Genomic DNA, 21,972 nt, shown 5'->3' on the forward strand with positions numbered 1-21,972 from the left:
CTTTTCGTTGCCCTAAGTGCTCAGTCACCGCACGCCTTCTCGTTTTGCCCAGGAACGTACGGTATGTTTGTGTCTGTAGAGCGGTTGTTTACTGTAGGCTGTCATTCATATTTTACCTTCTCCGAGCCGCAGCTCCTCAAATGCATTTTTTAACATCAGGAAAAGAGCGAGCCTGAAATGTGGAGAGGCAGCCCAGCGGTGGAATCTGTGTATGTGAACAGGCTCCTCACCGGCAGCCTGCCTCAGGCCTTACCTCCCACTGAGCCACACAGGAGCTACACGGCACCTCGACAGCTTTTGTCCAGCAGTGTGAATAAAAGCAAGCCGTGATGTAATGTCAGATCCAACTCCGTTCATGTGGGGTACGGTTACAAGTGTAAACAGAGAAAGAAAACAACTGTAAATGTTCTGGGGAGACGGCTGCACCCATACTGTTATGTGCCAGCTCATTTTAAAACGTGTCTGTTTAGATCAAGGATGTGCACTGAGAACCAACACAGACACTTAGTCTGGTTAGCTTCAAGAAATGTGGTTTAACAATTTGTTACTGGTGGGATGAGGGGAAAATGCTTGTCAACCTTCATATTAATATCTTTCTGTTGATGTAATGTAATTCTGAGCCACACATATGATCAAACATTGCTTATAAAGAACCGTCCACCATCCCTCTCAGTGTTTATGAAACACAGGAGCTAATTTATTGCTTTTGATAGTGTAATATTCCTCAGAGCCGTACCAAATCTGTTACTGGACAAACACCTCTATATTTAAGAGATGCCAGCTCGACAAAACTAGCACAGCAAAAACAACACTTGCGAAATTGCTCTCTGTCTGTGACTTTGTGGCTGATTGCTATATGTGTTATCTGATGTTTCCTACATCGAGTCTAATCCATGTTATGGGCACATTTCCATCTGAGCCGGCCATCCATCGCTCTTCAATTTTCTATTGTGGTGAATGGGGAAATTGCTCAAACTCTCCAGGGCTTAAAACTTGATGTGTTCATAGTCTGTTTAAACCAAACACTGCAGACACATTCCACATATTTAGAGTAGAACAGTAACCGTGTAATAAAATCATGGGTTGTTCACTGGAGCTACTCCTGTGTGGAGTGAGCACTTTGCCTGATAGATATTGATGTGTTCACAACATAAGGTGTTCCATCGTTTGATTTTGCTCCGATAATATCACCATCATGATGTTTTGACGAGATCACCTGTGTGAAAGCAATGGGGGATGGAGAGTAGGGGCTCTCGCCTGCTCCATAAGGCCTAATGATTATGCGGCGGCAGCACCCCCTACCGGGCGGCAAATTATTATCCACAGGGCTGCGGTCCTGATGCTGAGGGATGGTGAGGATGCTGCACAGGGCTGGGAGGGGGAAGGATAAACCCGCTTTTGATTGAAAAAAATGTGGCACAGTCTCTGTGGCGCAATGGAATAGCGCGCTGGACTTCTAATCCAGAGGCTCCGGGTTCGAGTCCCGGCAGAGATGTGGATGGCACGGTTTTGGCTTTTTGGATGAGACAAAGAGATTGGTTTATTGCTATTGCATCGAAAAATGCATCTTCATAGGCTGCTCTGTCTCCAGATATGACGGATAGATGGACACACAAGAGTGATAGATAGACGGATGCATGATGAATGGGGGGGATGGATAGACTAGACTGTTTGAGATGTGTTTATTTTGCAGAGGCCCAATGCACGGTGCGTCTGGAGCTGGATTTCTTTTAGATATTTCACATGGACGAGCCTATTCTGCGCGTAAAGGTCAGCGCTTTATATGCAGATTTCAAACAGGCAACGAGCCTGGACGCACAGGTCCGGTGCAGCAGCGCAGCGCGGTCCACGGTACCAGCCTATTACTGTCCAGGGTGCGTGCTCAGGCTCCGGTCCTACGGTCATCACAGGACAACACAGCGGCGTGCAGTCTAGTCGTGTGGAAGTCAGTGGGCACGCGCGCACGCTCGCCCGAGCACGAGTTCAGCACCTGGGGCAGTCCACTCATCTAAGCCAGAGCAAAAGCTTTTCTAATGCAGCGCCAACAACAACCCGTTTAGAGCCTTTACCGTCCCCATAACAAGTGTTTAATGACGGCAGATGCTGCAATTCTACTCTCCCATTTGGTTTTAGAGGCAGAGGGAGAGACCAGGCTGTGCTTTACTTTGAAGAAAAGTGTGTCCTGTTAAGTTTTTCTGTGCATGGTTTGTTTTGAATTATAAGCCATAACTAAACTGTGGCGCTGCAAGTGGAAAATAAGCATTGCAGAAGGCATCATGTGTTTTTAATTGAACGAAATCAGAGTGAGGGACCTTTCTGGAATCCCTTTAAGGACCCCTGAAGGTGGACTTTAGTTTCTGCATTAGAAAAAAAAAAAAAAACTACATTGCTCAAATCATGGACGCCCAGAGCAGCGCTACTTTTTTTTTCTTTTCTCAGTGTGGAAAGCAGCTGCTTGCTTGAAGATCTCTCAAAACGCCCCGACTCTCACCCCTCCCGGCTCCCCATGGCTTTTATTATTTTGTATTTTCTTCAAACCCACCTCCCCGGCTTCAGTTCGTCAGCACTGATTGGGCTGTCGTGCGGCTGCCACCATCCATGTTTAACCCCATCATGCCTCCCCACACACAGACCTAATCCGCCAGTAAAACTAATCCTTAATCCTCTCTGGCAAGTTGAGCCCCCCCCCCCCCTTCTCTCCCTCCCTCCCTCCCTCCTCCCTTGGATCGTCATTCCCAAACGGACCTGATGCACAAAACGTCAGACCTATACAGTATATAGACTACCCTCTGAAAAAGTTTGTATGCAAGCCTGGCCATTCCCACGGGTATAAACATTATGATGTACGTTATGGGGTAATACACAGAGTGGAGTGATAAAGACGCAATAAAGTCAGTGCGCGGCACATGTGAACCGCGGTGTGATGCGGGGAGGATGAAATGACACAGGAAAAGTTCCACAACTCCACAAAGCCACGGACACAGTGATATCATTACCATACTGCAAATGATCAGGCCTGCGGGAAATAGCGGCGGGTCTATCTGCGAGATAGGAGTAATAGCTCCATAATATCAATGATAAGGAACATTATATGCTGAGAAGCGCGGAAATCGAGTCCAGATGACCGCTGCTGCTTCATCTCATTCCATATGCAGACTTAAAACCTATAAGTTAAGAAAGATAGCCTACTAGACCTACCCCGGGCTGTCTGAACCCCAGATAAAGACCACTGGGAACCCTACAGTGATGTGACACCACTGGAGATAATCAAATACCATAAAGTGCGATAAGGTCAGTGGGAACTGGCTGTGGATTATTATAGGGACGTTATGGTTATTTCTCTGTATGGGGAGATCACACGTGTCTATCTGCCCCATCTCCCTCATGTTGCTCTCTGTCAGTAGGCCCCTGCTCTGGCCCTGTTATCCCGATGGTACGGGCCAAATCGTATTAAAATCCCCTCCCTCCCTCCATTGCTCCCTCCCTTGTCCCCTCCCCTCCCTCTCGTCTTTCAGACAGACTGTTTTTGCTGCAGTGAACGGCAGCCGTGAAGAGAGAGAGACACAGATACAAACAGAGAGAGAAAGAGAGAGAGAGAGAGAGAGTGCGCGGAGGAAAAGCAAGAAAAACAAAGAGTCAGGAGAAGGAACAAGGAGATACAAAAGTCGATAAAACAGATTGAGAGGAGGCTCCGGACAAGCGACTGCTGCGCATCAAAGGAGGGACCGTACTGGGAACCTTATTGGAGACCAGCGCCAACAAAACCCGACTCCGGAGGCGGAATATAACGGTGTGTGTGCGTGTGTGCATGTGCGTGTGTGGGGCTATAGTGCATTGCTTCGTAGTTTGTGTTATCCAGGGTTAGGCTGTAGGTTGTAGTCTGTAGGGCGGACAGGAGACACCTGTCACTGCTGACGCTGTTCTGTCTCAAGGAATGTGTCTGTGTACGCGCTCTGGGTAGGTGCAAGTGTGTGCGTGTGTGTGTGTGTGTGTGTGTAATCCGTTATGCCTGCCCAGGGAGAAAGCATATAATCCCCCCGTGTTTCTATAATTTACTCTGAATATGCGTTTTGTTGTCGGGCTGCCTGCGCTTTACCCGACTCCGATCCCCTTCCTCTGCCGGCTCCTGTCGCTCTGCAAATCACAACTGCGTGCTGTGTGAAGTAGCCACCTCTCCTCAGCCTTCACAAGAGTCTCGAAATTTCATCCCATCAGCACCAGCTATTTCTGCAAGTGCGGGAGAAGGTTTCAGGGACCGGCTCCGACCTGGGAAACATTGCTCTGGTTCTCCCGCGGTCCGTCGCAGCAATGCAGGCCACCGAGAGCTGTTATTCTTTTCCTTCTCATTCTTATTCTCATTATTATCATCAGCATCATCATCAATAATTATTACTCTCGCTGTAAGAGCAGACCGCAAGAACTTGTGTGAAATCACGCCCAGAGTGTCGGTTATTTCCCATGGATGCACTTGTTCCAGTTTTGTTTTCATTTTCTCGCCATCAGTAAGGGCTGGAGCAACAATAAACACAGACCCCCACCCCCACCCCACTCCTCTCCTCCAACCCACCCTCTATCCCCGCCCTAACCACCCGCCCGTCCCGCAGGCAACACTCCTGCCACGGTTTCCTCCCAGCGTTGGCAGTGAGGGAGCGTTTCGCAGATGGACCGAGAGCTTACCTCGGCACAGGCCACTGCTATTTTAAGGACCGTGCGTGAGAGAAAACGAGTGTGTGTGTGTGTGTGTGTGTGTGTGTGTGTGTGTGTGTGTGTGTGTGTGTGTGTGTGTGTGTGTGTGTGTGTGTGTGTGTGTGTGTGTGTGTGTGTATGTGTATGTGTATGTGTATGTGTATGTGTATGTGTGTGTGCGTGTGCGTGTGCGTGTGCGTGTGCGTGTGCGTGTGCGTGTGCGTGTACGAGTATCTGAGCTCCTATTGTGCACGTCTGTCCGTCTCCAGTCCTGTGCAAAGCGCACCGTGTATTCTCACCGGGCGACAGGTGCACCTCTCTGCTGCTGTTGTGTGTGTGTTTTTTTTCTTTCCTCTTCTTCTTTTTTTTTTTTTTTTTCACGACCAACTGGGGGATTGCTGCTTGGCTTTATTTCCAATTAGCGTGAATTAGTTGTAGATCGGTTATGGGCTGTCCAAAACACTCATTTCCCTTCCCTCCACACACGCACAGCTTGTTAAAGTGGATGAATAAATTCACTGTAATATGAACCCCCTCCTCTCCTCCTCTCCTCCCCTCATTACCACATATACACCACCACCAGCACCATCTTTCTCTGGCTCTACCCCCCCCCCCCCCCCCACTCTCCCCTAACCCCTGTCTCTCTCAATCGCCTCTCAGTATGGTATGACACAAGCAGATCGATGAATAGCCATGGAGCGATGCGTGAGCAAGGGGTTGGCCAATCGTTTGTTCAGCAGCAGCCAACCAATGGCAGGGGACGAAATTAGTGGCTCCTCGGCTTGCCCTGCTTGTTTTCCTTATCTCTCCGCTGCTCTCCCTGCAGGTGACACTCCAGAGCTCCTCTGCCCTCCTGAGGATTCAGTGAGACAGGCGGATCTGTGCGCCCGACCATGGCCTGCCCATCAGCCTCCTCCGCATTATGGAGTGTCAGCTTATTGACAGTACTATTCGCAGCAGCGGTTCACAGCAACATTATCTATGGTAAGCACCTCTCTCCCTCTCTATCTATCGGCTTCCTATTCACTATATATCGCTGGCTGTCCCTAGGCCCCTGACCTCCCTGACCCTCTCTTTCTCTCTCCGGTGGAGCCCCTTATCTGTTGGCACGAGGCTTTTTTGTTGTTTCCTGTATTATGACAAGGGAATCAGAGAGCCGTTAATAAGCACATGGGACACTCCCACCTTCCTGGACCCCACTGGAATTTCTGTTGTTTTTAAAGAATGTGTGTGACTTGCACGTGGGTGCAGTACTCCATATACACACATATTCATACTACAGGTCCTTGCCAGGGCTCTCTTTTCCCCCTTTTTCTCTCCATACAGTCTGTAGTCAATCTGATAGACTTGCATAACAGTACAGAAGCAGACACATACTCACACACAAGCATTCTAACTTTCATGTTCATCTACACAGCATCTCTGTCTTCTCACACGTGCATGGACTGTATCTGTGTCGGAGGTTCAGGCAACCTGAAGATAAGCAGTAATCATCACCTACAGTGTGCACACTTAACACACATACAGCGCAGACACTCGTCATGGCTGAAGCTCAACATTTGATGAGCTGGGCGCGGCTGAAAGCGGATGGTAAGAGAGGATTTGATGAGAGAGGCACTTTGTAATGATATCATCCCTGCTGCGAGCACCCAGTGAACAGGAATTCACTGTCCAACGTGCTTTTCCAATTACATAACACTCAAGTGACTGGCTGCCGGTAATACAACCTTTAGAGGGCAAATCGTGCTGATGGTGAAAAGGAGCGTAATGATTGTCCCTCAATCCATAGAAAATTGATTGACTCAGGTAGAATCCTGTTGGCATTTTCTCATTACAGTAAGGATTTAATTGCACAGAGTGTTGGGCAAAAAACTGTAAGACGATATATAGCAGGCAAGAAGGCTTCTAATAGACGCTCCCTGATTTGCATTTGCAATGTATATTCTCAGAGGCCCCTTGCACTCTCTTGTGCACACCCACACAATTTCACAAATCTGACTATATCTGAGTGCATGGACATATCCACAGTGTACATGTGTATGCACACTGCAATATGCATATGCAAGCTCACACACCACATTTACTCTACTTCCACTGTGTTTATCCACATCAGCTGTTTATATTTTCTTTTGAATTATGCATACTTGTGCAAGTTTGTGTATCAAATGTGGCGGTTTGTTGTGGGTTAGCTCAAAGTGGTCAGTGCAGTAAAAGAGACTGACAACCCGGCTGTGTCAAGAAGCAGGGATGAGGTCACTGCTTAACAAATGCAAATGGATGCTTGTCAAGGCCCCTGAAAGCTGTTGAAGATGAGAAATGCACAAACAATCTCCAGATTGAGGCACTGATGATGAAATATCAATCTCTCGTCAGAGTGCTGACCCCGACTGTGTAGCTCGGCATTGAAACCGAGGCAGTGGTTTGTTATTTTGGTCCGAAAACGATTTTGGCTAGCATTCAGACTCATGTCACATTTGATTAAGGTGTGCCTAGCGGGAGGCCTGACCATGCATGACCAATTCCTGCCTTGGTTTCACCTAAGAGCTGTTTTACATTATCATGTCAGTCATGGAGAGTAATTAAGCCTGGGACGTCTAACAGTGTTTAGGAGATGAGAAAACACGTCAAAGAGTGCAATTTAGAGTCAAAGGGAAGCAGGGACTGAATGCTGACTTAACAGTCTGAGTGTGCATGTGGTAAACCAGTGAGTTGTGCTCAAGGTCCTTTGTCAATAGTTGTTTCTATCAAAGCCTAATACAACTCTGATACTTACACTAACACTAAATTGTATCATCATATCGTTTATGCAGTGAAATCAATCAGAATCCCTTTTGTCCAAAAAAAAAAAGAAAAAAAATATGATCATTGTACTAATTAGGAAATAATTAATCATCAATCAGAATGAGAATGTATTTTTTTTTTATCAACTAAATCAACACAAATTTGTCTCAGTGGCAAAAGTGAAAAAATCTCCTGACAATTTTTGATTCAGGTCTCACCGGAGCTCACATACTAAACTGGAGCAGTGCCAAAATTCAGCAGACAGGAAATATTTATATATTTATGGATCTTGTGTTCACTGTTCTATAGTTTCCAGACAGTTGAGCAATGTGGCAAACAGTGGTGTTCCAGCTTCAGAGGAAAATGTGCGTAAGCTGCAGAGCACCAGTCCATTGCTCACATCTGCTCCGATCTGTCTGATTGGTGCTGCTGTGACACAGCAGCAGAGCTGTTAAGTAGAAGATGGAGTAGGGCGGGGCGGGCAGATAATGCCGTCATAATGGAGATCTCCATACTAAGAGGCCTCGGAACAGAAGGGCCTACTTAGCATAAATAATTCAATGTTATGTATCAGAGTGGAAAAACGATTAGCTCAGCAAATCAATGTGAGAGCAGATGAGCTATGGCACAGAGCAGGGCTGCCCATCACTGCTGTACTTCCACAGTAAATTAAAAACATGCGGACTGTTCCCTTTTATAATCCAGAGAAGGAAAGACAGAAAGCGAGCTTCACCCATGAGTCATCCAGTTGATTATCATACAGCAACCAACAGGCTGCATGTCATGTCATGACCTCCTAAATTCCTGCCCGATCCTGGACACCCCAAACCTTTTACTTCCACTGACCCATCTTCATTTGCTGTATGTCAAACTAATAAAGAAAAGGACAGTACTAACTCTGTTTTTCTTCTGGATTTGTCTGTGACCAGGCTTCCTTAGAGCAAGTGAATGATTCGGAGAGACACTAATTGCGCGCCATTTGACATATCCATTTCCACAGCTGCATGTGCAGCCATGCGCTGCGGATGGAAAGTGCCTCTCAGAAGGGCACAGATTAGGCATGCAATTGGCTGGCTGTGCCCTGGTTCTGTACCGCTGACCCAGTTACCCCGGGGCTGCTGTGCAGTGTGGAGGGTCCATCAGCCTGAGCACTCAACAGACAGTGTGCAGAGCAACGCGCTGTGACCTCCCATCAGCCACCTGGCTCTCAACTCCACGGCAGCCTGATCCCAGACCCCAGGAGAATGTTTGCGTTTGTGACAAGAAAACATGCCTAATAGTTTATTTACCTCCACGAGTTCTGCTGGTTGGAACAAGTGAAGCCTGATGCATCCAGCTGAGGCCAATAATGAATAAGGATTAAAGGACGGGAGCAGTGTGGACCAATCGTTAGTGTGGTAAGATTTACAGGCGGGAGGGCTCCGCATGTGTGTGCCTCTGCCAGCGGTTCACTTTATCCTGCCACAAAATGGGCTCCTTCCCCTCTGGACCAGATCTTTCTCACTGGCTCAATGCCCACTTCCTGTGTGTGCTGCTGTTGTTTACTGTTGACTTCCTGTGTGCCAAGATGGGGGAACATTTGGCTAATACACAGTACGGCTAGCACACAATAGCAGTAGGCGGTTTGGATGGGAGGCCTCTGCCTGTTAACAAGGCTGACTGATAAGCAGTGACTCATTAACAAGCTGAGGTACACAGAGCCTGAGGGAATTACCACCTAGCCACTGTGACATTAATAAGACTCCTAAGCTATTTTTCCATTTGGCTCCACTGGCACTGGGCTAAACCAGTGGTTTTCAATCTCGACCCCGGCTATTTACTGGCTCCAGTGCTTTTCCATTTGTTTCAGCCACTGGTTACCGGGTCTGATTGGTGTGGAGCAGATCAGCATTGTCAATGTGGGCTGCACTTAATGACATCTGCTGCTTCTATGGAAAAGCAGCCACCCCTCATTAGTTTGCTGCAGATTCATTCAGAACATCTGGGGAGGAGCCCAATTAATTATTCTCATGCCAATTAATTATCAAAATGTTTGTTTTCTTTTAAAGGAAAAAGTCAATGACATTCAAACACATAAAATATGCTGTTCTGTCAGTGAGACCGGAACTCTATAGATCTGATTAGGCATCTAAAATACCTCAGTACAACATGCAGAAGCAACTGTCTTCTATGAGAATTTTAAACCCAAAGCCATATTGCTTCCATTGTCTTGCATGTTTTCTCGTCTCTGATCCTTTAAGTGTTTTGTCGTCCAGATCAGTTTTGTGATTATAAATTGGCTTCTGATTGGCTGGCTTTAGTTTGCAACAGATTCACATCTGGCAGAAAACCAATTATTTCTCCTGTTCATCATGCCGATTAATTAAGGCGCTGTGGCTGATTGATTAAACTCCCAACAAAGATCCAACCACGAGCACCGAACCCCTGGGGATGATTTGCTTCACCCATTATGCACATTGCTGTGTCTTCATGTTATCTTCATATAACTCCTCAGACATGCTGGAACATTACACATGCATAAGTAACAGGAAGAGAATACACAGCTCGACAAGGCACAAGTGGCGATAAGTAATTTGTGGCTAAATTAAGCAGAATTAAAAAGCAGTTGCGTGCCAGTATTATCGGATCTTAAAGGTATCAAGAGCACCCGAACAGGAGTTCATTAGACCTCATCAAGCTGAGGCAGATCTCATCCACCCAAGCCCACTTGGGCAATGTACGATCAGAACAGATGAATCTCACTTGCTAGCATCATAATAGCAGCCGATGGCAGTTAGAAAGTGAAAGAGAGAATTGCTCTTGAGATTTTGAAAAGTGGTAACACACTCATCTTCCTCTCAGGTGCTCTTAGGACACATCACTCTGCAGCAGCTCAAGGTTGGCAAAATATGGGGTCGGACATTTGCAGAACTGTCAGCTTTAAACCATCACCTCGCCAAGACGCCGCAGATTAAACCAACCTTACAACAATAACGTCAGCCTTGGAATAAATTAATTTACTTTGAGTCCCACAACAAGAGCCCTTATTATTGCTCTCCACACTCAAATGACTTTTCCTTTGATCAGGTCCCCCGCTCTCACCACCCCCAAACCCTACCCCCCCTTTTCTCCCATTACCTGCCGGAGTTCTCCGACGGGTGTTTTAATTGATTGCTGCGGGGGTGGAAATCACCCATCCTGTCATTGACGCATGGTTGGTCAGACCAAGGGCTTCCTGCAAAGGTGTATCTGTTTGTTGGAGCTCATCACTGTGTTGTGTGAAACTCCAACTCTGACGGGATGCGAGTGCGTGGCTGTAAAGCACAGCGTTTGTATTGATTGAGTCTGAGTGCTGAGGGTTCCCCTCGAGCACAGGAGCTCCACCAATGAAAGAGCAGAGCGTGCTCTTGTTTATTGCCTCTTTTTGATGATGCCATCACTTCAGCTGGTGCAAGGGAGAGTGTGTGTGTGCGTGTATGTGTGTATGTGTGTGTGTGTGCGTGTGTGTGTGCGTGTGTGCGTGTGTGCGTGTGTGTGTGTGCGTGTGTGTGTGTGTGTGTGTGTGTGTGTGTGTGTGTGTGTGTGTGTGTGTGTGTGTGTGTGTGTGTGTGTGTGTGTGTGTGTGTGTGTGTGTGTGTGTGTGATCTTATCGCTGATACCACAACCAATTCTCCCTATTCTGGTTTCTGCTGAGGATATCAATGTCCATTCAGTGGGTGGTGATTCATATCAATGTACTAACAATACTGTCACATATACAACCAGTGGCGGGAAAAGTAGCATGGATATAAACCCTCATAATCACCACTAGTATGGAACTTTGCTAAATGTCTATATTTACGTATTATTACACAATGCATTCTTACTTGAAATAGTTCTGAACAGCAGCTTCTGTGTCAGCAAACCTGACACACACTGCCATTTCACTCCCCCACTCTAATAATGTAACTGTAAAGGGATGTTTACTGTAAATCATTTGGAATACACTTCCCAGTTTAGCACTGAATTTGCCACAGTCTGAAGCATAGTCTGGCACTTCTGCTTTACCAGCTGATCCAATGTCAAAGTGACTCAGCAGCCAGACTGACAGACCAAGTCCTTGAAGCTTTGTCCTGTCTTTGCACATACAGTTATGTTTCTAAGCTTTAGAATCTACTGATTGATCAACAGAGTGGGTGATTAAACTGTTCGTTGCAGCTTCAAATCTGATAGAAAGTTATTTTAAAAGTATATCATTGTACTGGAGTAAGCCGGTGGGTTGCTTACTCCAGGTAGGGAATGAGTCCTTACCCCAAGTGAAGGAGTTCAAGTACCTCGGGATCATGTTCACGAGTGAGGGGAGCGTGAGCGTGAGTTTGGCCGGAGAATCGGAGCAGCGGGGGCGGTGTTGCAGTCGCTCTACCGCACCGTTGTGACCAAAAGAGAGCTAAGCCGGAAGGCAAAGCTCTCGATCTACCGGTCAATCTTGGCCAAAATGGGTTTTCTCAGGAGGGTGGCTGGAGTCTCCCTTAGAGAAAGGGTGAGAAGTTCAGCCATCCGTGAGGAACTCGGAGTAGAGCCGCTGCTCCTTTGCGTTGAAAGGAGCCAGTTGAGGTGGTTCGGGCATCTAGTAAGGAACTCCCTAAGGAGGTGTTCCAGGCACGTCCAGCTGGGAGGAGGCCTCGAGGAAGACCCAGGACTAGGTGGAGAGATTATATCTCCACGCTGGCCTGAAGCTATTTTAAATATCGTTTACCTTATCCTATACATAGCATATACCGTATATTGTTTCAGATGCATCTGCTCAGTGGAGCTAATATATGGTTCAAGTGCACAGCTGCACACCAAATAACACTGTACCACACTGATGAAATGCTCATTTCTCCCATCTACATGTGCTGTTCAAATGTAGTCTGTATCATTTAAATGGGATTTGCATCCACACATTACCTGGCATTTAGTGTATATGTTTTCATCATCATTTATGGCTTCATTGTAATTGGATCAAATTTTTCATGTGCCCCGCAAGACGGGGAAGTAGTTTGTGCAGTTGCATTGTCAACAAGAGCAAGCATGACGGGTGTAGGATCATTAGACTTGATACATAGAGCCCGGATTTGCTTTTTATTGAAGTGGAAAAGGTCGTCTTTTATGAGTCTTTCCAGGAAGCCAACAAAAATGATGACGCGTTTTTTTGCTGCACTTCGCAACAACTGAAAAGGCTGCGGAAGAGGGAGAGTAGTCAGAACTGGTGGGAATGGAGTGCAGTGCTGTAGGTGTCTTTAGAGAAGCTTTGGAGTTAGTTAAGACTTTTCTGCACAGTTTGCAAGATGTGAATACACGCTGTGTGGACTGTATCAGGTGGTCTTAAGGAGCTGATAACTTTCCGATTGTAATGTGCGCTTGCTCACCTCACTTTATTAGCAGTGGCATCATTTTAATACAAAGTGTAAATGAGGTTAGAGTCTTATATGCTTAAACAGAGTGGAGTCAATAGTCTTCCCCTAGTGCTTTTGTGCGTTAGGTCTATTATGTGTCTCCCTCAATACCACTGTATGCTCACCTATAATAATAATAATGAATATCTCTATTGTTTGAATACTTTCACTTGGCGAATACAGTGCTTGTGACCTCCAGTCTGTATCATTTCCCTTTCACGAGATCTGCTTCTTTCACTTCTAAGTATCTTAAATGGAGGAATTGAAGTCATCAGTTTTTTACAATTCAAGATTTCAAAACAGCAATCTAGTTGTGAACAAAAATGAGCTTGTAGGCTTTGTTCGGTTATCCAATAGGTTTTAACGACAGACACATCCATGCTCTCCAGTGATACAGTGAGTAGTGCAGGCAATATATAGCTTCCCTTTAAACATTGAATAAGGTCAGTCAATCAATCAAGCAGTCAATCACCTCATACAAGTTGAAACTTCAAATTCACTCACTGCCCAGTGGACAGGTGCGGCCTTGACTTTTTTAACTCTGCATCTGGCCCATGACCCCGATTGGAGCATGATGAGCACATGATGAGTGGATGTGTCTTTTGACGATGAGGCCATCGCTGCACGGTGTAACTCGGCGCTACCGCGCTTGTTGAAGACAAAGGCACCAAATAGGCATCTCTAATCTCCCTGCTGAATGAATCCGAAACAAAGAGAGGAGGAACGCAGACATAGAGGCTTGGACACACATAGGATAAGCTGATTACCCAGGAAAGGAGGGAGGGCGAGGGAGAAAGACAGAGGCGTGCACGTGAACAAGAGAAATCCATACAGTAGGAGAGCATGAGGGCAGCGAAATGGAGGAGGAGGGGTAGTAAGAGAAAAAAAAAGAAGAGCGAGTGCACTCTAATGATGGGGTGCACAGACCGGAGAGAAAATGAATAGGAAAAACAGTGTAGGGAGCGAGGGAGAATGAAAAAACACACAAGAGAAAAAAGGTGTACGTTTAAAAGGACGAGCTGTGGCACGCTACATAGAGCATGCGATAGGCAAATGAAGGGAATGCATATTTGCCTGTTATATCCTCCTTAGGCACGCGACACAATCAAAAACAGGGCATTATGCAAATATGAGATGGCTACGGCAATATAATCGCTACCTGACTCATTTCACCTGCTCTGCTCAGTAGTCGCTATATATACAAACTGAATTACACCCAATCCAGGTGTACGGGCTAAATATACAGCTAATTAAAATTAATGAGATTTACTTAGAAAAGAATATGCTCCTTTCCTAAGCTGCTTATCCCCGCATGAGAATCTATCTGCTACACACATTGACACACACTTTCGCTTTCTCACACCCTGCTAGACAGACTGTTGAGCTTCTTTGGTTTACTAACACACACACGCACGCACACACACAAACATGCATGCACACACGCACGCACGCACACACACGCATGCATGCACACACGCACGCACGCACGCACACATGCATCAACACACATTCACAGAAATCCTCAGAGATGCACACACATAAACAAATGTTTAAACAGACAACACTCAGAGAAACAATTTAAGAAAAATATATATGTACATATCTATGCATGAAGGCGCACATACTCTTACACACAAATGTATTCAAATAGAGATTTGGGGGCCTTCCTTTCTTTACTCAAGCAAAAATACCCGTCAGCCAAGCTGTTGACTGCCAGTCGAAAAATTATGTGTGTGTTTGTGTGTGCGGCCGTCTAGCTATCTGTGTGCGCGTGCGTCTGCGTGCGTGCGTGTGTGCTTGCGTGTCTGTGTGCATAAGTGTGTGTGTTTAGCATGCCAGCCAATGCACTCATATATTCCCCAAACAGCATCCCACTTATGTATATACACAGTGTGGGCATTCGATGTAACATTTTCAAAACTGCTTACCAGAGTCAGAATCCCTTTATTCGGAAAATGTGCACTTTTCACGGGAATTAGACTTGGTGATACAGCACCGTAACACAAGAAAGTAAAAAGGTTAAGTTAAGTAAAGTGAAAAACATGAATTACATGCAGTTAGGAATGATAATAGGCTGCATTATGCTACATATGCTGTTTGGAGGTTTATCTCTTACAGACACTATAAAAGATAGCACCCAGTCCAACCAGCAACAGCCCATTTCCTAGCGAGCAAAGCGCGGAGTAATTAAACGACTCTACAAACCCTCCATGTTGAAGGAGTAGAGCACTTGGCACCCAGCCAGCTTACAGTACGACTCATCCGGCCCCGCGCACATTTGTACTAGCACGTAGAGTAGCCTCCACATGCACTCACACGAGTACTCTGTGAACACACACATGTTCCTCTCTTTTTCTGTCTTCTATCTCCATTTCTCTCCTTCTGTCGCTGCTTCATTTCTCAGCCTGTTGGGTACTTGAATGCCATTATGACTTTTGTTATCAAAAGCAAACAGCGGGGCTGTATTGGGGAGTGCATGCCTCCCTTTTTTCAGCGGTGAGCGTCGCAGCATATCGAGTGCTACTTTGATTGTTTCTGCTTCCTTTCAGCAAATGGGCAGGCGTTGTTAAAGGACAGATTTATTGACACAGCTCCTGCTGTGAGGCTTAACGGACCTCATGTGGTCTAGTTTCTGAATGGACTCCTCCCTCTCTGTAGAGTTACAGTATAATCACTCTCCCTTGGCCTGTGTGTCAATGAAGATGACTTCATATCTACTGGCAAATTCGTCCCATTTGCGTAATGCATCGACAGAAGGCACAAGTGAACGATATAATTGAGTTAATGAGCTACATGTCCTTATCTGCTGTTCATTCATACGGGCAGCCCAAGGCGTGACGACTATCAGCCCCTTACACAGGCTACTGTATGTTTGATGAGTCCCTTGAAGGGAGAATTTGATAATGCAGTCAAACTTCCTCAAGGCAAACGGTTTTGATGTGTGAAGCAAAGAAGAAGGATCCTCTGCGTCTCAGTTATTTTTTCTTCTTGTTCTCTTATTCTACAATGAATATTTAAATATTATTGTGATTTATTTATCGCAGCTCAGTGTTCGGCTTCACTGAGCTATTTTCAGGTTGATATCTTCACAGGCAGGAGGTAGGGGAGGCTGACACACAGACTTGTACATGGGAGGTGTCATGCTTGACTTTGTGACAGCGCTGCCTGGGAGAGCGTCTTTTTGTTGTTGTTTGAAGGGTTCTGTGACATTTTCTGGTTCCTTCCCTCAGGGGCCTGAAAGAGTCAGTGCTGGCCTGGTTTCATCAACCTCCTGATACAATTTACTGAGGTTCTGTTTGAAAGGACGAAGAGAAAAGGAAGGGTCATTTACGTCATAGGGTCAGTTGCTGGTGGCAAGATGGTTACGTGCTGACATTTCTCCATATTATTGTGCGTTACACTTCGATGGAGCAAAGATGAAAACCAAGGCACCCTGGCAAGACCTACCACCCTGCTGTACTGAGTGTTAAAGGAGATCTTGTTTCAAGATTTCAGTAAAAAAGTTGTGTGCAACGACACATTTTGCAAACATTTCTGAAAACACTGGAGTTCAAAATTAGAGAAAAAGTATTAATTCTTGATTTATTCTGAAATATTGTTATTTTTTATTGTTCAGAATTCAATAGAATATCCTCTGTGGCTATACAACTGCTGTCCTAGCATGTTTTTTAAATAACCAAGACACTTCAACAAAAACCTTTATTTTGTTATTGCAATGTTGCGGAAGGAGGTTAACAGAAAAATTTGCATTCACCCTGCCACGTAGCTGTACAAGAGGCCCAACTCCTGCTGCAGAAAACATCCACCAAACCATGACACTTCCTCCCCCAACGTTAACTGACTTCTTTACATACTTTGGGTTCAGTCTTTCCCTAGTCCTACACCAAACCTAATGTTTCACATCAGACCCAAATAAATTGAATGTACTCTCATCACTGAAATCACTCTGGACCAGTTCTCCTCTGCCCACACAACATGCTCCTCAGCAAAGGCAAGTCTAGCCTTTTTATTCTTTCTGCTGATGAGAGGTTTGGTCACTGCAGAGTGGGCTTTCAGTCCAAATTGTCTTAAATGACGAGACACTGTGCGAAGAAACAGATCCTTGCCCTGTTCAGCACTGAATTGGCGAGCAACTCCAGTGGCAGTGTTAAACCGATTCCCCATTGAGAGTCTTTTCATAATCCTCTCCTCCATCTTTCTCGTGAACTTGTTTTACGTGGACGACTGGCCTTTATAAGAGACATAAATTAATCTGTGTCCTTGTAAAGTTTCAATATTCTTAAAATCACAGACTAGGAACCAGCCCCGGCTCCAGAACCATATTGTGAGGGGGGCATGTGATGATCACAGGGGGGCAGTGTTGATTTTCCCACAGATCTGCACATACACATACTGTACTTAATCTTCTGTATAAAGTCTATCATTACCGGGACAAGCACAAATTTCACTTCATATGCACGCGAAAACCAGTTGTACTACCAACAGCAATCACAATATCACACCCCTTTAAATACATATCTTCTCTACTCACCACTTAGTAGAGCTGCAGTCAGCGTCTCCCAGAGTTGAACCTCTTCATTAGTGCTTCCTTCCATTCAGTAGCAAATCTTTTAGTTAAGTCTTTTTCAAAGGCCAGCTGCACTAAATGTGCTTTTCGATGGTGCAGCATGCTGAGCCTATTGTCTGTGAGAACACTTTTTAAAGTAGAAAAAGAATTCCCACACATGGCTGTTGATGCTCCAAGCGTCAGTTTAAAGGCCGTCATCATAAAGCGCGTCCAGGGTGCTGTCGAATAATCTCTGCAGTTCAGCGTCACCCTAGTCAGTGTCACCCTGCTGCTGGCCAACAGTCTCTTCAACAGCATATCCTTCGAGACCTTTGTTTACTTTCCTCTTCCACTTTTGTGGCCTTCCTGTCTCTTAACACTGTCCCATGATGTTGTTAAACTCACTTTCTGAGCGCAGTTGTGCAACATATTCAGATGCACTTTTCACTAACCGATTCCTAGATTGCAGTGTGAACGTAAACATAAATGACCCCCTGACGCCGGGGCTGCTTGGAGCGCCCAACTTGCAATTGGCTGAGAGGGTCATCCCTTTGACCTTCATCTGGAAAACCTGCTGTCAGATGATTGCCATCTTGCAAAGTAACCAGGAGAGCTGCCAGATGAATAGGGTGTGTTCAACAATTAAGTAAATTGTCACCAGGTACCAGATTAACACCAATAACTGGGAGAGATCTGAAAGTGTTCTCTAATTTTGCTCACTGCTTTTTTCACCACATAAAGGTTTTTGTAGGAGTTTCTTGGTTATTTAAAAAAAAATGTTAGTCTAGCAGTGGTATAGCCGCAGCTGATATTCTATTAAATTAATTTATTCAAATTCAATTAAATTCATTCTCTAATTTTGATATCCAGTATATTTATTAAGTTAAACAGTAAACTTTGCAATCTCAGACATTTGCCAAAGATGCAAAGTGTTTGAGTTCATGTGTTGGGGGCAGGTCAAGTGCTGTATTTGGGTCAAAGATTGTCTAAGTAGATTACGTCTCAAGTCAAGTTTCAAGTCCCTGAGGACAATCAAAGTCAAGTTGTACTTGAAAATAAAGACACAAGTCTCAACGCTGACCAACACAACACACAACCGTTTCCCTTTTATTACAGTTTAATAGTATCAACTACATTGCTAACACCAGGTCTTTCAGTGCATGGCCTTAATGAAGTCAGTTCAAGCTGTGTGACTAGGCACAACCTACCTTACGCTGGCGTATTAATTACAGAGCTGAAACAATTACTCAATTTATCCATTCATTCATTCATTCATTCATCTTCAACCGCTTATCCCGGGGTCGGGGTCGTGGGGGTGCTGGAGCCGATCCCAGCTGACATCGGCCGTGAGGCGGGGTCCGCCCTGGACAGGACGCCAGTCTATCACAGGGCACATAGAGACATACAGAGACAGACAACCATTCACACCTAAGGGCAATTTTGTAGAGTCATCAATTAACCTAACAACAGAAAATGAATTGGCTTATGAAGTACTCGTCATTTATCAAAAATGGTTCACATTCTCTAGTGTCAGCTTCTCAGTTGTGAGGATTTGTTGCTTTTCTTTGTCGTACTTGATAATCAACTAAACATCTTAAGGATTTGGACCGTTGCCTGAGAAAAGGAAGTCATTTGAAAGCGGTCACTGTCGGCTCTGTGAAAGATTTTATAGACCGAACAATTCATTAGGAAAATAATCAGCAAATTAGTAGACGATGTAAATAATCATTAATTGGAGCCCTCATTAATTGTTTACAGTTGGTGCAGTCAAAACATGAGACACGAGAAGGTTTTTGCTAAAGTTTCACACTCGCTTCTTCAGAATTTAAGTCATTCATTCATTTGATTTGTAGCAAACCGTGAAGTTACTGATGACCATCAGGCAACTACGCAGTTTAATAAATGTCTCTTGTTTATGTCTCTTCTACACTATTCCAGGATGTATCCCTATTTGATATACGGTAATATTATTTGGGCAAAAACATACCTCTACATTTTCATAAACTTTATTTGCTGCAAAAAAAACTTGTACTTTCTCTAGTGTCATCATTTCTCAACTTAATTAAAATTAATTCCCAAATGAATTCCTATAATTCTAGACATCATTTAGATCATCTTCACTTTCCTTATTTACAAAAGTAATGAGTACTCGAGGTTAACAAGTTATCCTTAAAAATTGTTATCACATTAATCGATGATGTCTTATTATCTCTTGATATATAGACAAATGAAGTATGTCACACAGCCCCAGTTTAACCACGTGTCCTGTAAATGGTCTTTGGCTGAGACACTGCACTTAACTATCTGCTCTGTCATTGTGCTTGGCTCCGTTGTAGAGCGTCAGCTAAATGGCCGACATGTTAAGGACGTGCAGTAGTTCCATCTTCAAAAATCCAATCATTTTTACTGGCAGTTTCAGATTAGCTCCAGCCAGCGGCAGCATGTCATAAATTGACTGGCACATATTCCCTAAACAATATAAGTCTGTCACAGCTTATGTAGACACAACTACCAGTGGTAACAGGGGACATTTACCACAGTGCAGGAGTGACAGCAGGAGGCGGGAGGAGGCGATTTTGCTTTTTGGCTTAACTGTCACTCTTTCAATTTGGTTCATCCTCAATAAAGTACCGCTATAAAATTTCTTGTCAGAGTTTGAATCACTTAACTCCCCCCAATCAACTAATGTTGCGCTGTTTGAAATGAAAACTGAAAGCTTCACCTGAATCAAACCTGACATCTTTTCAGTTTCAATAAAGAGATACTTTAATCAGCAAGACACTACCAAACATTTATGTGAGCAGTTTATTGTGTGTAGGGTCATTTAGTACACAGTTGCCATTGGAACAAAGACCCCTTAACTATCATAAATCAATTATACATACCATTTCCTGTCCTCAGCAGCTTCTTTATGTGTATGGAAACACGTGCGGATTACAGGTCAACAAAGTGGCTCAAGTACTCTTTTTGAGTACCTCACTGTAGGGACAAGTAAAAGAAAAACATGCATTACTGGGAGTGGACAAACATCATCATGCATAATATTCTTTCTTTCTTTTTAAAAAAAAACACTTCAAAGCTCCACTTGGATAGTACTAAGAGAAATATCAATAATTCAGAGTAGCAGACATGATAGACAGCCTGATAAAATAACCATTATACAGCAGTTTCAAAGTAAAGTCACAAACAGCTTCACTTTCAGAAAAAGTAAATCCATTAAAAACAAGAAATGGAACGGTGATGCAACACCTGCCATTTGTCAGATGATTTCTCCCAGAGCACCACCATGACTGCATACATTTTGGAGCACTGCTAGCCCGAGGGGAATCCCTAACCATGACCGTGTTTGTGCAGAGATTTATCCACAGAGATATAGCGTTGCAGCAGATTTCATGCAAGATTGGAGTTCTAAAGGCCAGTAGAGGGTGTTGGACTTTTTGGGAACAAAATACATTACAATACATGAAACGGCAGTAATTTCTATCCAAAAGTGGAATATACTAGTTCTTAAGATGTTTCACCTGTCATCTTCAGCTCAGTTTCAATATCTCAGTGGTCAAACAGCAAGTTGGGGTGATTTAAGATTGTCACAGACAGACAGCGGTTGCAAACAATTGATGTCAGCAATATTTTATCTGAAATTCCACTTGGTGTGATGTAGAACTTCCTTTACAATCTGTCAAGTGATGACACGGGATATTGTCTGTCTAAAAGTAGTATGTCAAAGGTAACTGGGCATGTTGTTTATATATTTTTGGAGATGTTCCACCTGTCATCTATAAAAGCCTTCAGATCAGAGCTCGAAGCATCAGTTAGGCCGGAAAAGGAGGTCGAGTTGCTTTTCATTTACAGTACCGAGACAGAGATTTCTCAAAATTGATGTCTGTAAAGATTTTTTTCTCTGACCTTAAAATCCGACACATAGCACTTGATGTGATGGAGAACTCAGTTTAAAAGGAAAAGTTTCACATTTGAGCTTTTGACACATGGACAGAAATCTTGTTTTCATGACAGGAAAAAAACAAAATTGTCTACAGCAACGCCAGCTGTCGTAGCATGCTAACATGCTAACATGCTCACAAAGACGTCAGAGCAGGTAAAATTGAACATGTTCATCATCTGAGATTAGTGTGATAGTGTTCTTGCAATATTATTTGATCAGAAACTAAAGTATTAGACAAATTGAAAGTTTGACCAGATTATGACTCAAGATGAAAATGATCACAGTTTTTTCATCGGGGAACATGAATGTCGGTACCAAATTCCACGGAGATTAATCCAAAACTTGTTGAGATATTCCAGTCTTTACCAAGGCGATCCACATCTTCAGGCCATGCCTCGAGCAATGAGCAGGTAAATGAGGAGCTTAATCTATAATTTCCCGTGAATCTGAAAGACCAGCAATGTAATTAAAACGATCGTAATAAAAGATTAAAACATTGCATGAAAGTGAAATGATCACAGCAACATGATGTCAGCATTTCCTCCTTCCCCACCTCCTCCCTTAGCTGTGTTGTAGTCAGAGCGTCAATCACAGGAGTCCCTGCGCCCAAGCCAATAGAC

The 21,972-nt window shown here is 44.5% G+C and overlaps 1 protein-coding gene across 1 annotated transcript in view; it reads left to right on the forward strand.

The window, feature by feature from the left end:
• Nucleotides 1-3,568: 3,568 nt before the first annotated feature.
• The window catches only part of cadm3 (cell adhesion molecule 3), a 97,050-nt gene continuing 78,646 nt past the window's right edge, over nucleotides 3,569-21,972 (forward strand). The window contains exons 1-2 of the mRNA XM_083928205.1: nucleotides 3,569-3,790; nucleotides 5,513-5,670. Coding sequence (XP_083784331.1) covers nucleotides 5,580-5,670 — 91 coding nt within the window. The 5' untranslated portion in view covers nucleotides 3,569-3,790; nucleotides 5,513-5,579. The remainder of the gene's footprint in view (nucleotides 3,791-5,512; nucleotides 5,671-21,972) is intronic.

The sequence above is a fragment of the Echiichthys vipera genome (genome assembly GCF_963691815.1).
Source record: "Echiichthys vipera genome assembly, chromosome: 15".
NCBI classification, from domain to species: domain Eukaryota; kingdom Metazoa; phylum Chordata; class Actinopteri; order Perciformes; family Trachinidae; genus Echiichthys; species Echiichthys vipera.